We start from the raw sequence: 12,157 nt of genomic DNA on the forward strand, positions 1-12,157 counted from the left end.
AGGTGTGTCAAAATGTGACTCAGGTGTGTCTGAGTGTGACCCAGGTGTGCCCAGGTGTGTCTGGGTGTGTCAAAATGTGACCCAGGTGTGTCTCAGTGTCACCCAGGTGTGCCCAGGTGTGGCTGAGTGTGACCCAGGTGTGTCTGGGTGTGTCAAAATGTGACTCAGGTGTGCCCAGGTGTCACCCAGGTGTACCCAGGTGTGTCTGGGTGTGACCCAATTGTGCTCAGGTGTGTCTCAGTGTCACCCAGGTGTGACCCAGGTGTGCTCAGGTGTATCTGAGTGTGATCCAGATGTGCCCAGGTGTATCCTAATGTATCCCAGGTGCATCCAGGTGTATCTGGATGTATCCAGGTGTATCCCAGGTGTGCCATAATGTACCCCAGGTGTAGCCCAGGTGTCCCCAGGTGTATCCAGGTGTGCCCAGGTGTGCCATAATGTATCCCAGGTGTGCCCAGGTGCGTCACCTTGTGCAGCCTCTTCACCAGGCTCTCGTTGTACTCCTGGCTGCCCTCGATCATGCCGGTGAGGGGATTGTGGAACCCAGGTGTGCCCAGGTGTGTCATAATGTATCCCAGGTGTGCCCAGGTGTGCCCAGGTGTGCCATAATGTACCCCAGGTGTCCCCAGGTGTGTCATACCATATCCCAGGTGTGCCCAGGTGTGTCCTAATGTATTCCATATATATCCCAATGTATCCCAATGTATCTCAATGTATCCCAGGTGTATCCAGGTGTATCCCAGGTGTATCCCAGGTGTGCCCAGGTGTGTTATAATGTATCCCAGGTGTATCCCAATGTATCTCAATGGACCCCAGGTGTACCCAGGTGTGCCCAGGTGCGTCACCTTGTGCAGCCTCTTCACCAGGCTCTCGTTGTACTCCTGGCTGCCCTCGATCATGCCGGTGAGGGGATTATGGAACCATTCCCGGAACTCGCGGTGCGACTGGAACACCTTCGGCATCAGGAAGTGCATCAGCGACCAGAGCTCCATCAGCGAGTTCTGCAGCGGCGTGCCCGTCAGCAGCAGGCGGCGCTGGCTGCGCAGGTGAGACAGGTGAGGACAGGTGAGGCGAAATTCAGGTGAAATTTGGGTGGAAAATGGGGAAAAAATGGCTCAGATTGACCCAAAAATGGCTAAAAATGACTCAGAAATGGCTCAGGTTGATCCCAAATCCACCTAAAATTGGGGGAAATTGACCCAAAATCCACCCCAGGTGAGACAGGTGAGACAGGTGGGAAAGGTGAGGTGAAATTCAGGTGAAAAATGGGGAAAAATGACTAAAAAATGGCTCAGAATGACCCCAAATCCACCCAAAATTGGGGTAAATTGACCCAAAATCCACCCCAGGTGAGACAGGTGAGACTCAGGTGAGACAGGTGAGGTGAAATTCAGGTGAGAAATGGGGAAGAAATGGGGGAGAAATGGGAAAAAAATGGCTCAGATTGACCCCAAATCCACCCAAAATTGGGGTAAATTGAACCAAAATCTACCCCAGGTGAGACTCAGGTGAGACTCAGGTGAGACAGGTGAGGTGGGTGAGGGGAAATTCAGGTGAGAAATGGGGAAGAAATGGGGGAAAATGGGGAAAAAATGGGGGGAAATTACTCAAAACCAGCTCAGATTGACCCAAAATTGGGCTGAATTGACCCAAAATCCACCTCAGGTGAGACAGCTGAGGGGAAATTCAGGAGAGAAATGGGGAAAAAATGACCCAAAAATGGCTCAGATTGACCCAAAATCCACCCAAAATTGAGGTATATTGGCCCAAAATCCATCCCAGGTAACACAGGTGAGGGAAAATTGTGGTGAGAAATGGGGAAAAAATGGCTCAGATTGACCCCAAATCCACCCAAAATTGGGCAAAATTGACCCAAAATCCACCCCAGGTGAGACAGGTGAGACTCAGGTGGGACAGGTGAGGTGAAATTCCGGTGAGAAATGGAGGAAAAAATGGGGGAAAATGACTCAAAAATGGCTCAGATTGACCCAAAATTGGGGTAAGTTGACCCAAAATCCACCCCAGGTGAGACAGGTGAGACCAGGTAAGGAAAGACAGGTGTATCCCAGGTGTACCCAGGTGTGCCCCAGTGTACCCTAAGCCCATCTAAACCTATCCAGGTGTATCCCAGGTAGCCCAGGTGAGCCTGCTGAGTAACTCAGGTGTATCCCAGGTGTGCCCAGGTGTATCCCAGTTAACTCAGGTGTATCCCAGGTGTATCCCAGGTGCACTCAGGTGTCCCCAGGTGTATCCCAGTTAACTCAGGTGTATCCCAGGTGTCCCCAGGTGCACCCAGGTGTGCCCAGGTGTATGCCAGGTAACTGAAGTGTATCCCAGGTGTGCCCAGGTGTATCCCAAGTGACTCAGGTATATCCCAGGTGTATCCCAGGTGAGCCCAGGTGTGTCCCAGTTAAGTCAGGTGTGTCCCAGGTGTGTCCCAAGTAACTCAGGTGTGCCCAGGTATATCCCTGGTGTGCCCAGGTGTATCTCAGGTGTGTCCCAGCTGTCCCCAGGTGAGCCCAGGTGTGTCCCAGTTAACTCAGGTGTATCCCAGGTGCATCCCAGGTGTGTTCAGGTGTATCCCAAGTAACTCAGGTGTGCCCAGGTGTGCCCAGGTGTGTCCCACGTGTCCCCAGGTACGCTCAGGTGTCCCCAGGTGTATCCCAGGCGTATCCCAGGTGAGGCCAGGTGTTTCCCAGATGTATCCCAAGTAACTCAGGTGTATCCCAGCTGTCCCCAGGTGTCAACAGGTGTATCCCAGGTGTGCCCAGGTGTATCCCAGGTAACTGAAGTGTATCCCAGGTGTCCCCAGGTGCGCTCAGGTGTCCCCAGGTGTATCCCAGTTAATTCAGGTGTGTCCCAGGTGTGTCCCAGGTGTCCCCAGCTGTCCCCAGGTGTCCTGAGGTGTATCCCAGGTGTATCCCAATTAACTCAGCTGTGCCCACTTAACTCAGGTATATCCCAGGTGTCCCCAGGTGTATCCCAGGTGTATCCCAGCTGTCCCCAGGTGTATCCCAAGTGTGCCCAGGTGTATCCCAGGTGACTCAGGTGTGCCCAGGTGTATCCCAGGTGTATCCCAGCTCTCCCCAGGTGTGTCCCCAGCTGTCCCCAGGTGTGTCCCAGCCATCCCCAGGTGTCCCCAGGTGTCCCAGGTGCGCTCACCTGTTGAAGTTGAGCAGCGACTGCCAGCGCTGCGATTTGAAGTTTTTGATGTTCTGAGCTTCGTCCAGAATCAGGTATTTCCAGTTCTTCCGGCGGAAGGCCTGGTGGTCCTGCAGGACCAGCTTGTAGGAGGTGATGCACACGTGGAAGGCGTTGGGTTTGGTCCAGCCCTGCGCAGGTGAGACAGGTGAGTTACCTGGGACAGGTGAGGGGAAATTCCCGCGAAAAATGGGGAAAAAGTGGGGGAAAACAGCCTAAAAATGGCTCAGATTGACCCAAAATTGAGGTAAATTGACCCAAAATCCACCTCAGGTGAGACTCAGGTGAGTTACCTGGGACAGGTGAGGGGAAATTCCCGCGAAAAACGGGGGAAAAAATGGGGAAAAAATGGAGAAAAATGCAGAAAAATGGGGGGGAAATGGTGAAAAAATGCCCAAAAATGGCTCAGGTTGACCCAAAATTGGGGTAAATTGACCCAAAATCCACCCCAGGTGAGACTCAGGTGAAACAGGTGAGGTAAAATTCCCATGAAAAATGGGGGGAAAATGGGGAAAAAATGGGAAAAAAATGGGGAAAAATAGGAAAAAATGCCTAAAAATGAAGAAAAAATGGCCCAAAACAGCCCAAATTGGGGTAAATTGACCCAAAATCCACCCCAGCTGAGACAGGTGAGTTACCTGGGACAGGTGAGATGAAATTCCCATGAAAAATGGGGAAAAAATGGGAAAAAATGGGAAAAATGGGGGAAAAATGGCCCCAAACAGCCCAAATTGGGGTAATTTGACCCAAAACCCACCCCAGGTGAGACAGGTGAGGACAGATGAGTTACCTGGGACAGGTGAGGTGAAATTCCAATGAAAAAATGGGGGAAAGAATGGGGGAAAAATGGGAAAAAATGGGGAAAAAATGCCCACAAATGGCTCAGATTGACCCAAAATTGAGCTAAATTGACCCAAAATCCATCTCAGGTGAGACAGGTGAGCACAGGTGGGACAGGTGAGGTGAAATTCCCGCAAAAAATGGGGAAAAAATGGGGAAAAAAGGGGAAAAAACGGGGAAAAATAGGAAAAAAATGGGGAAAAAATGGGGAAAAAATGGGAAAAAATGGGGGAAAAATGGGGAAAAAATGGGAAAAATGAGAAAAAATAGGAAAAAATGGGGAAAATGGGAAAAAATGCGGAAAAAAGGGGAAAAATGGTGAAAAAATGGGGAAAAAATAGTGAAAAAATGGGGGAAAAATGGCTCAGAACAGCCCAAATTGGGGGTAAATTGACCCAAAACCCACCTCAGGTGAGACAGGTGAGACAGGTGAGACTCAGGTGGGACAGGTGAGGGGAAATTCCGGGGAAAAAGGGGGAAAAAATGGGAAAAAACAGCCCAAAAATGGCTCAGATTGACCCCAAATCCACCCAAAATTGGGGTAAATTGACCCAAAATCCACCCCAGGTGAGACAGGTGGGGTGAAATTCCCGCGAAAAATGAGAAATAAATGGGGAAAAAATGGGGAAAAATGGGGAAAAGTGACCCAAAATGCCTCAGATTGACCCAAAATTGGGGTAAATTGACCCAAAATCCACCCCAGGTGTATCCAGGTGAGCCCAGGTGCGCCCAGGTGAGCTCACCTGCCTCTTCAGCCTCCTCTCCTTCTGCGCCCCGTAGTAGGTGAGGATCTTGAAGCTGGGGCACCAGCGCTTGAGCTCCATCTCCCAGTTCAGCATCACCGAGGTGGGCACGATGATCAGGTGAGGCCCCCAGCTACCTGCCCAGGTGAGGCGGGACAGGTGAGTCCCAAAATTCCCGAAAAAATCCCCAAAAAATCCCGAAAATTTTACCCAAATGGGTCAAAATGTGACCTAAAAACACCCAAAATGGAGCTCAGGTGAGTCCTGGAGACTCTAAAATTGTTCTAAAGGTGCTCAGGTGAGACACGACAGGTGAGTCCCAAAATTCCCAAAAAAATCCCAAAAAAATCCCAAAAAAATCCCAAAAAAATCCCAAAAAAATCCCAAAATTATATCAAAATCTGACCTAAAAATGCTGAAATGTGACCTAAAAACACCCAAAATGGAGCTCAGGTGAGTCCTGGAGACTCTAAAATTACTCTAAAGGTGCTCAGGTGAGACACGACAGGTGAGTCCCAAAATTCCCAAAAAAATCCCCAAAATTTTACCCAAATGGATCAAAATGTGACCTAAAAATGCTGAAATTTGACCTAAAAACTCCCAAAATGGAGCTCAGGTGAGTCGTGGAGACCTCAAAATGACCCTAAAGGTGCTCAGGTGAGACTTTAGCTACCTGTGCAGGTGAGACAGGACAGGTGAGGTGGGAAACCCCAAAAAAATCCCAAAAATTGTATCAAATTCTATCAAAATGTGACCTAAAAATGCGGAAATGTGACCTAAAAACTCCCGAAATGGAGCTCAGGTGAGTCTAAAGGTGCTCAGGTGAGACTTGAGCTACCTGTGCAGGTGAGACAGGACAGGTGAGTCCCAAAAAATCCCCAAAATTTTACCCAAATGTGTCAAAATGTGACCTAAAAACTCCCAAAATGGAGCTCAGGTGAGTCCTGGAGACTCTAAAATTGCTCTAAAGGTGCTCAGGTGAGACTTCAGCTACCTGTGCAGGTGAGACACGACAGGTGAGTCCCAAAATTCCCAAAAAAAATCCCAAAAATTTAATCAAAATGTGTCAAAATGTGACCTAAAAACACCCAAAATGGAGCTCAGGTGAGTCCTGGAGATGCTAAAATGACCCTAAAGGTGCTCAGGTGAGACTTGAAGGAGCAAAGAAAACGATCAGGTGAGTCCCAGGTGTGCCCAGGTGTATCCCAGGTGTACCCAGGTGTGCCTAGGTGTATCAAGCTGTGCCCAGGTGTGTCCCAGGTGTATCCCAGGTGTGTCTCAGGTGTATCTTATGTTCCCTAGGTGGATCCCAGGTGTCCCCAGGTGTATCTCAGATATGTCCCCAAATGTCCCCAGGTACATCCAGGTGTATCCCTGGTGTCCCCAGGTGTATTGCAGGTATATCCCAGGTGTATTTCAATGGATCCCAGTGGATCCCAGGTGTACCCCAGGTGTCCCCAGGTGTGCCCAGGTGTACCTTTCTCGCAGGCCAGGTGCACCAGCAGCGAGATGGTCTGGATGGTTTTGCCCAATCCCAATCCCTGACCCCTCCAGGTGTCCCCAGGTGTCCCCAGGTGTATCTCAGGTGTGCCCAGCTATACCCAGGTGTGCCCAGGAGTACCCAGGTGTATCCCAATGTATCCCAGGTGTCCCCAGGTGTGCCCAGGTGTATCCCAGACCCCTCCAGGTGTGCCCAGGCTCCCCCAGGTGTACCTTTCTCGCAGGCCAGGTGCGCCAGCAGGGAGATGGTCTGGATGGTTTTGCCCAATCCCATCTCGTCAGCCAGAATGCCGTTGAGCTTCTTCTCGTACATGGTGACCAGCCAGTCCAGACCGATGTGCTGGTACTCCCTCAGGGTGCCCCTCAACAGGTGAGGGATCGGCGTTTTCACCTGCGCAGGTGAGACAGGTGAGACAGGTGAGCTATTGTATTCATACAGGTGAGTTACAGGTAACCCCAGTCCTGCCTGTGACCAGCCAGTCCAGACCGATGTGCTGGTACTCGCGGAGAGTTCCCCTCAGCAGGTGAGGGATCGGCGTTTTCACCTGCGTAGGTGAGACAGGTGAGTCATTATATCCCTACAGGTGAGATTCTGAGCTATTGTGTCCCTACAGGTGAGTTTCAGGTAACCCCAGTGACCAGCCAGTCCAGCCCGATGTGCTGGTACTCCCTCAGGGTGCCTCTCAACAGGTGAGGGATCGGCGTTTTCACCTGGGCAGGTGAGACAGGTAACACAGGTGAGCTATTGTATTCATACAGGTGAGTTACAGGTAACCCTGTGACCAGCCAGTCCAGCCCGATGTGCTGGTATTCCCGCAAGGTGCCCCTCAACAGGTGAGGGATCGGCGTTTTCACCTGCACAGGTAACACAGGTGACCTATTATATCCATACAGGTGAGATTCTGAGCTATTGTATCCCTACAGGTGAGTCTCAGGTAACCCCTGTGACCAGCCAGTCCAGCCCGATGTGCTGGTACTCCCTGAGGGTGCCTCTCAACAGGTGAGGGATCGGCGTTTTCACCTGCACAGGTGAGACAGGTAACCTATTACACCTGTACAGGTGAGTTACTGAACTATTGTATCCCTACAGGTGAGTCTCAGGTAACCCCAGTCCAGCCCCATGTGCAGCTATTCCCTCAGGGTTCCCCTCAGCAAGTGAGGGATCGGCGTTTTCACCTGCACAGGTGAGACAGGTAACCTATTATATCCATACAGGTGAGATTCTGAGCTATTGTGTCCCTACAGGTGAGTTACAGGTAACCCCTGTGACCAGCCAGTCCAGACCAATGTGCTGGTACTCCCGCAAGGTGCCTCTCAACAGGTGAGGGATCGGCGTTTTCACCTGCACAGGTAACACAGGTGAGTTATTATAGCCATACAGGTGAGTTACAGGTAACCCCAGTCCTGCCTGTGACCAGCCAGTCCAGCCCGATGTGCTGGTACTCCCTGAGGGTGCCCCTCAACAGGTGAGGGATCGGCGTTTTCACCTGGGCAGGTAACACAGGTAACCTATTATATCCATACAGGTGAGTTACAGGTAACCCTGTGACCAGCCAGTCCAGCCCGATGTGCTGGTACTCCCTGAGGGTGCCCCTCAGCAGGTGAGGGATCGGCGTTTTCACCTGCACAGGTGAGATAGGTAACACAGGTAAGCTATTGTATTCATACAGGTGAGTTACAGGTAACCCCAGTCCTGCCTGTGACCAGCCAGTCCAGCCCCATGTGCTGGTACTCCCTGAGAGTGCCTCTCAACAGGTGAGGGATCGGCGTTTTCACCTGCACAGGTGAGATACAGAACCGACAGGTGAGACAGGAGAGCTATTGTATCCCTACAGGTGAGTTACAGGTAACCCTGTGACCAGCCAGTCCAGCCCCATGTGCTGGTACTCGCGCAAGGTGCCCCTCAGCAGGTGAGGGATCGGCGTTTTCACCTGGACAGGTGAGATAGGCGAGTCATTCCATCCCTCCAGGTGAGTCCCAGGTGAGTCACAGGTACCCCCTGGCCCCTCTCACCTGCACAGGTGAGTCCCAGGTAAGTCACAAGTACTCCCCGCCCCGCTATCACCTGCACAGGTGAGTCACAGAACCGCCAGGTGAGTCCCAGGTGAGCCACAGGTGAGTCACAGCTAACCCTAACCCCCCTGTCACCTGCCCAGGTGAGTCACAGAACCGCCAGGTGAGTCACAGGTACTCTTGTACTCCACTGTCACCTGCACAGGTGAGTCACAGGTATCCCTAACCCCTTTATCACCTGTCCAGGTGAGTCACAGGTGAGTCACAGGTGAGTCACAGGTAACCTCCTACCCCCCTGTCACCTGTCCAGGTGAGCCACAGGTGAGTCACAGGTGAGCCACAGGCACTTCCTGCCCCCATCACCTGTCCAGGTGAGTCACAGCTGAGCCACAGGTATCCCTAACTCCCACTGTCACCTGCCCAGGTGAGTCACAGGTACCCCCAGGTGAACCACAGGTATCCTACCCCACTGTCACCTGTGCAGGTGAGCCACAGGTGAGTCCCAGGTATCCCTAACCCCCATCACCTGCACAGGTGAGTCACAGGTAGCTCCAGGTGAGCCACAGGTGAGTCACAGGTGAGTCACAGGTATCCCTAACCCCCCTATCACCTGTCCAGGTGAGTCACAGAACCGCCAGGTGAGTCACAGGTACTCTCGTACTCCACTGTCACCTGTCCAGGTGAGTCACAGGTGAGTCACAGGTATCCCTAACCCACTGTCACCTGCACAGGTGAGTCACAGGTGAGTCACAGGTGAGTCACAGGTGAGTCCCAGGTAACCCTAACCCCCCTATCACCTGTCCAGGTGAGCCACAGGCACCCCCAGGTGAGTCACAGGTACTCTCATACTCCACTCTCACCTGTCCAGGTGAGTCACAGGTGAGCCACAGGTATCCCTAAGCCCCATCACCTGCACAGGTGAGCCCCAGGTGAGTCCCAGCTAACCCTAACCCCTTTATCACCTGTCCAGGTGAGTCACAGAACCACCAGGTGAGTCACAGGTACCTCCTACCCCACTGTCACCTGTCCAGGTGAGTCACAGGTACTTCCTGCCCCCATCACCTGCACAGGTGAGTCCCAGGTGAGTCCCAGGTATCCTCCTACCCCACTGTCACCTGTCCAGGTGAGTCACAGGTGAGTCACAGGTGAGTCACAGGTACCCCTTATCCTCTGCCACCTGTCCAGGTGAGCCACAGGTACCCCCAGGTAAGTCCCAGGTGAGTCCCAGCTAACCCTAACCCCGCTATCACCTGTCCAGGTGAGTCACAGGTGAGTAACAGGTACCCCTAACCCCCATCACCTGCACAGGTGAGTCACAGGTAGCTCCAGGTGAGTCACAGGTATCCTCCTACCCCTCTGCCACCTGTCCAGGTGAGTCACAGGTGAATCACAGGTATCCCTAACCTCCATCACCTGCACAGGTGAGTCCTAGGTGAGTCCCAGGTGAGCCACAGGTACCTCCTACCCCACTGTCACCTGTCCAGGTGAGCTCAGGTACCCCCAGGTGAGTCACAGGTACTCTCGTACTCCACTGTCACCTGTCCAGGTGAGTCCCAGGTGAGCCTCAGGTATGCCCAGGTGAATCACAGGTACCTTCTACCCTCCATCCCCTGCCCAGGTGAGCTCAGGTGAGTCCCAGATAAATCGCAGGTGTGTTGCTGTGCATCCAGGTGTGTGATTTACCTGCCCAGGTGGGATTTACCTGCCCAGGTGAGTTATTGACTCACCTGTATGGTGGCCAAGGTGTATCCCTATGGATCCAGGTGAGTTCCTATGGATCTCTATTGCCCCAGGTGTGTCATTTACCTGCCCAGGTGTGTCAGACTCACCTGTATGGTAGCCAAGGTGTATCTCTATGGATCCAGGTGAGCTCCTATTGATCTCCATGGCCCCAGGTGAGTCATTTACCTGCCCAGGTGAGTAATTTACCTGCCCAGGTGTGATTTATCCCTCCCCAGGTGAGTCATTTACCTGCCCAGGTGTGTCACTAAGCCAAGGTGTATCTCTATGGATCCAGGTGAGTTCCTATTGATCTCCATTACCCCAGGTGTGTCATTTACCTGCCCAGGTGAGTTATTTACCTGCACAGGTGAGTCATTGACACACCTGTATGACAGCCAAGGTGTATCCCTATGGATCCAGGTGAGTTCCTATTGATCTCCATTGCCCCAGGTGAGTCATTTACCTGCCCAGGTCTGTCCCTAACTCACCTGTGTGGTAGCCAAGGTGTATCTCTATGGATCCAGGTGAGTTCCTATTGATCGCCATTGCCCCAGGTGTGTCATTTACCTGCCCAGGTGAGTCATTTACCTGCCCAGGTGTGTCACTAAGCCAAGGTGTATCTCTATGGATCCAGGTGAGTTCCTATGGATCCAGGTGTGATTTACTCCTCTCCAGGTGTGTCATTTACCTGCCCAGGTGTGTCATTAACTCACCTGTGTAGTGGCCAAGGTGTACCCCTTGGGCTGCAGACTCTCCCCCATTGTTTTTCCATTGCCGCAGGTGAGTTATTTACCTCCCCAGGTGAGTGATTTACCTGCCCAGGTGTGTCATTAACTCACCTGTATGGTGGCCAAGGTGTACCCCTTGGGCTGCAGACTCTCCCCCATTGTGTTCCATTACCCCAGGTGTATCCAGGTGTGTTTTATCCCTCCCCAGGTGTGTCATTTACCTGTCCAGGTGTGTCACCAACTCACCTGTATGGTCGCCAAGGTGTACCCCTTGGGCTGCAGACTCTCTGCCATTGTTTTTCCATTGACCCAGGTGTGATTTACCTGCCCAGGTGTGTTTTATGCCTCCCCAGGTGTGATTTACCTGCCCAGGTGTGTCATTTACCTGCCCAGGTGTGTCACCAACTCACCTGTGTGGTGGCCAAGGTGTACCCCTTGGGCTGCAGACTCTCCGCCATTGTGTTCCATTGCCCCAGGTGAGTCATTTACCTGCCCAGGTGTGATTTATCCCTCCCCAGGTGTGTAATTTACCTGCCCAGGTGTGTCAGTGACTCACCTGTGTGGTGGCCAAGGTGTACCCCTTGGGCTGCAGGCTCTCTGCCGCCGCCGCGATGTCGCTGATCTCCTTCTTGGCCTCCCCCGGCCCGGCAGGTGCGCCGGCCGCCGCCTGCTGCGCCCCGCCGGGGGTCACCTGGGCGGGCGGGGCGGGCGGGCGGAGCTCACCTGGCGCGCCCGGCTCCGCCCCTCCCCCGCCCTCCTGCCCCTCCCCCTCCTCCTCCTCCTCCTCCTCCTCCTCCTCGTCGTCGTCGTCGTCGTCGTCGTCGTCGTCGTCGTCGTCGTCGCTGTCGCCGCCAGGTGAGTCTGGGGGGGACAGGTGAGGGACAGGTGAGGGGTTGGGACACACCTGGGGGGGATTTTTGGGGGAAAAAACTGAGTTTTTGGGGCACCTGGGGGAGATTTTTGGGGTCTGTGGCACACCTGGGCAGGTCTGGGACACACCTGGGTGAGCCTGTGACACACCTGGGTGGCATTTTTGGGGGTTAAGACGTGTTTTTGGGGCACCTGGGGGAGTTTTTTTGGGGTTTGGGACACACCTGGGTGAGTCTATGGCACACCTGGGTGGGATTTTTGGGGGAATAAAGGAGTTTTTGGGGCACCTGGGGGAGTTTTTTGGGGTCTGTGATACACCTGGGTGGGTCTATGGCACACCTGGGTGGGATTTTTGGGGGTTAAGAGGAGTTTTTGGGGCACCTGGGGGAGTTTTTTGGGGTCTGTGATACACCTGGGCAGGCCTGGGACACACCTGGGTGAGCCTATGGCACACCTGGGTGAGTCTGTGGCACACCTGGGCAGGTGTAGGACACACCTGGGTGGGATTTTTGGGGGAATAAAGGAGTTTTTGGGGCACCT

At 53.1% G+C, this 12,157-nt stretch overlaps 1 protein-coding gene across 1 annotated transcript in view; it reads right to left on the minus strand.

Moving 5' to 3' along the window:
* Positions 1-12,157, minus strand: part of LOC146423819 (chromatin remodeling protein SRCAP-like) — a 93,320-nt gene that overhangs the window by 17,503 nt on the left and 63,660 nt on the right. The window contains exons 14-18 of the mRNA XM_085044450.1: positions 11,304-11,608; positions 6,498-6,675; positions 4,785-4,921; positions 3,163-3,332; positions 846-1,038 (exon numbers count right to left, since the gene is read on the minus strand). Coding sequence (XP_084900576.1) covers positions 846-1,038; positions 3,163-3,332; positions 4,785-4,921; positions 6,498-6,675; positions 11,304-11,608 — 983 coding nt within the window. The remainder of the gene's footprint in view (positions 1-845; positions 1,039-3,162; positions 3,333-4,784; positions 4,922-6,497; positions 6,676-11,303; positions 11,609-12,157) is intronic.

The sequence above is a fragment of the Lichenostomus cassidix genome, unplaced genomic scaffold (assembly GCF_008360975.1).
Source record: "Lichenostomus cassidix isolate B80296 unplaced genomic scaffold, HeHo_3.0 HiC_scaffold_36, whole genome shotgun sequence".
Classification (NCBI taxonomy): Eukaryota; Metazoa; Chordata; class Aves; order Passeriformes; family Meliphagidae; genus Lichenostomus; species Lichenostomus cassidix.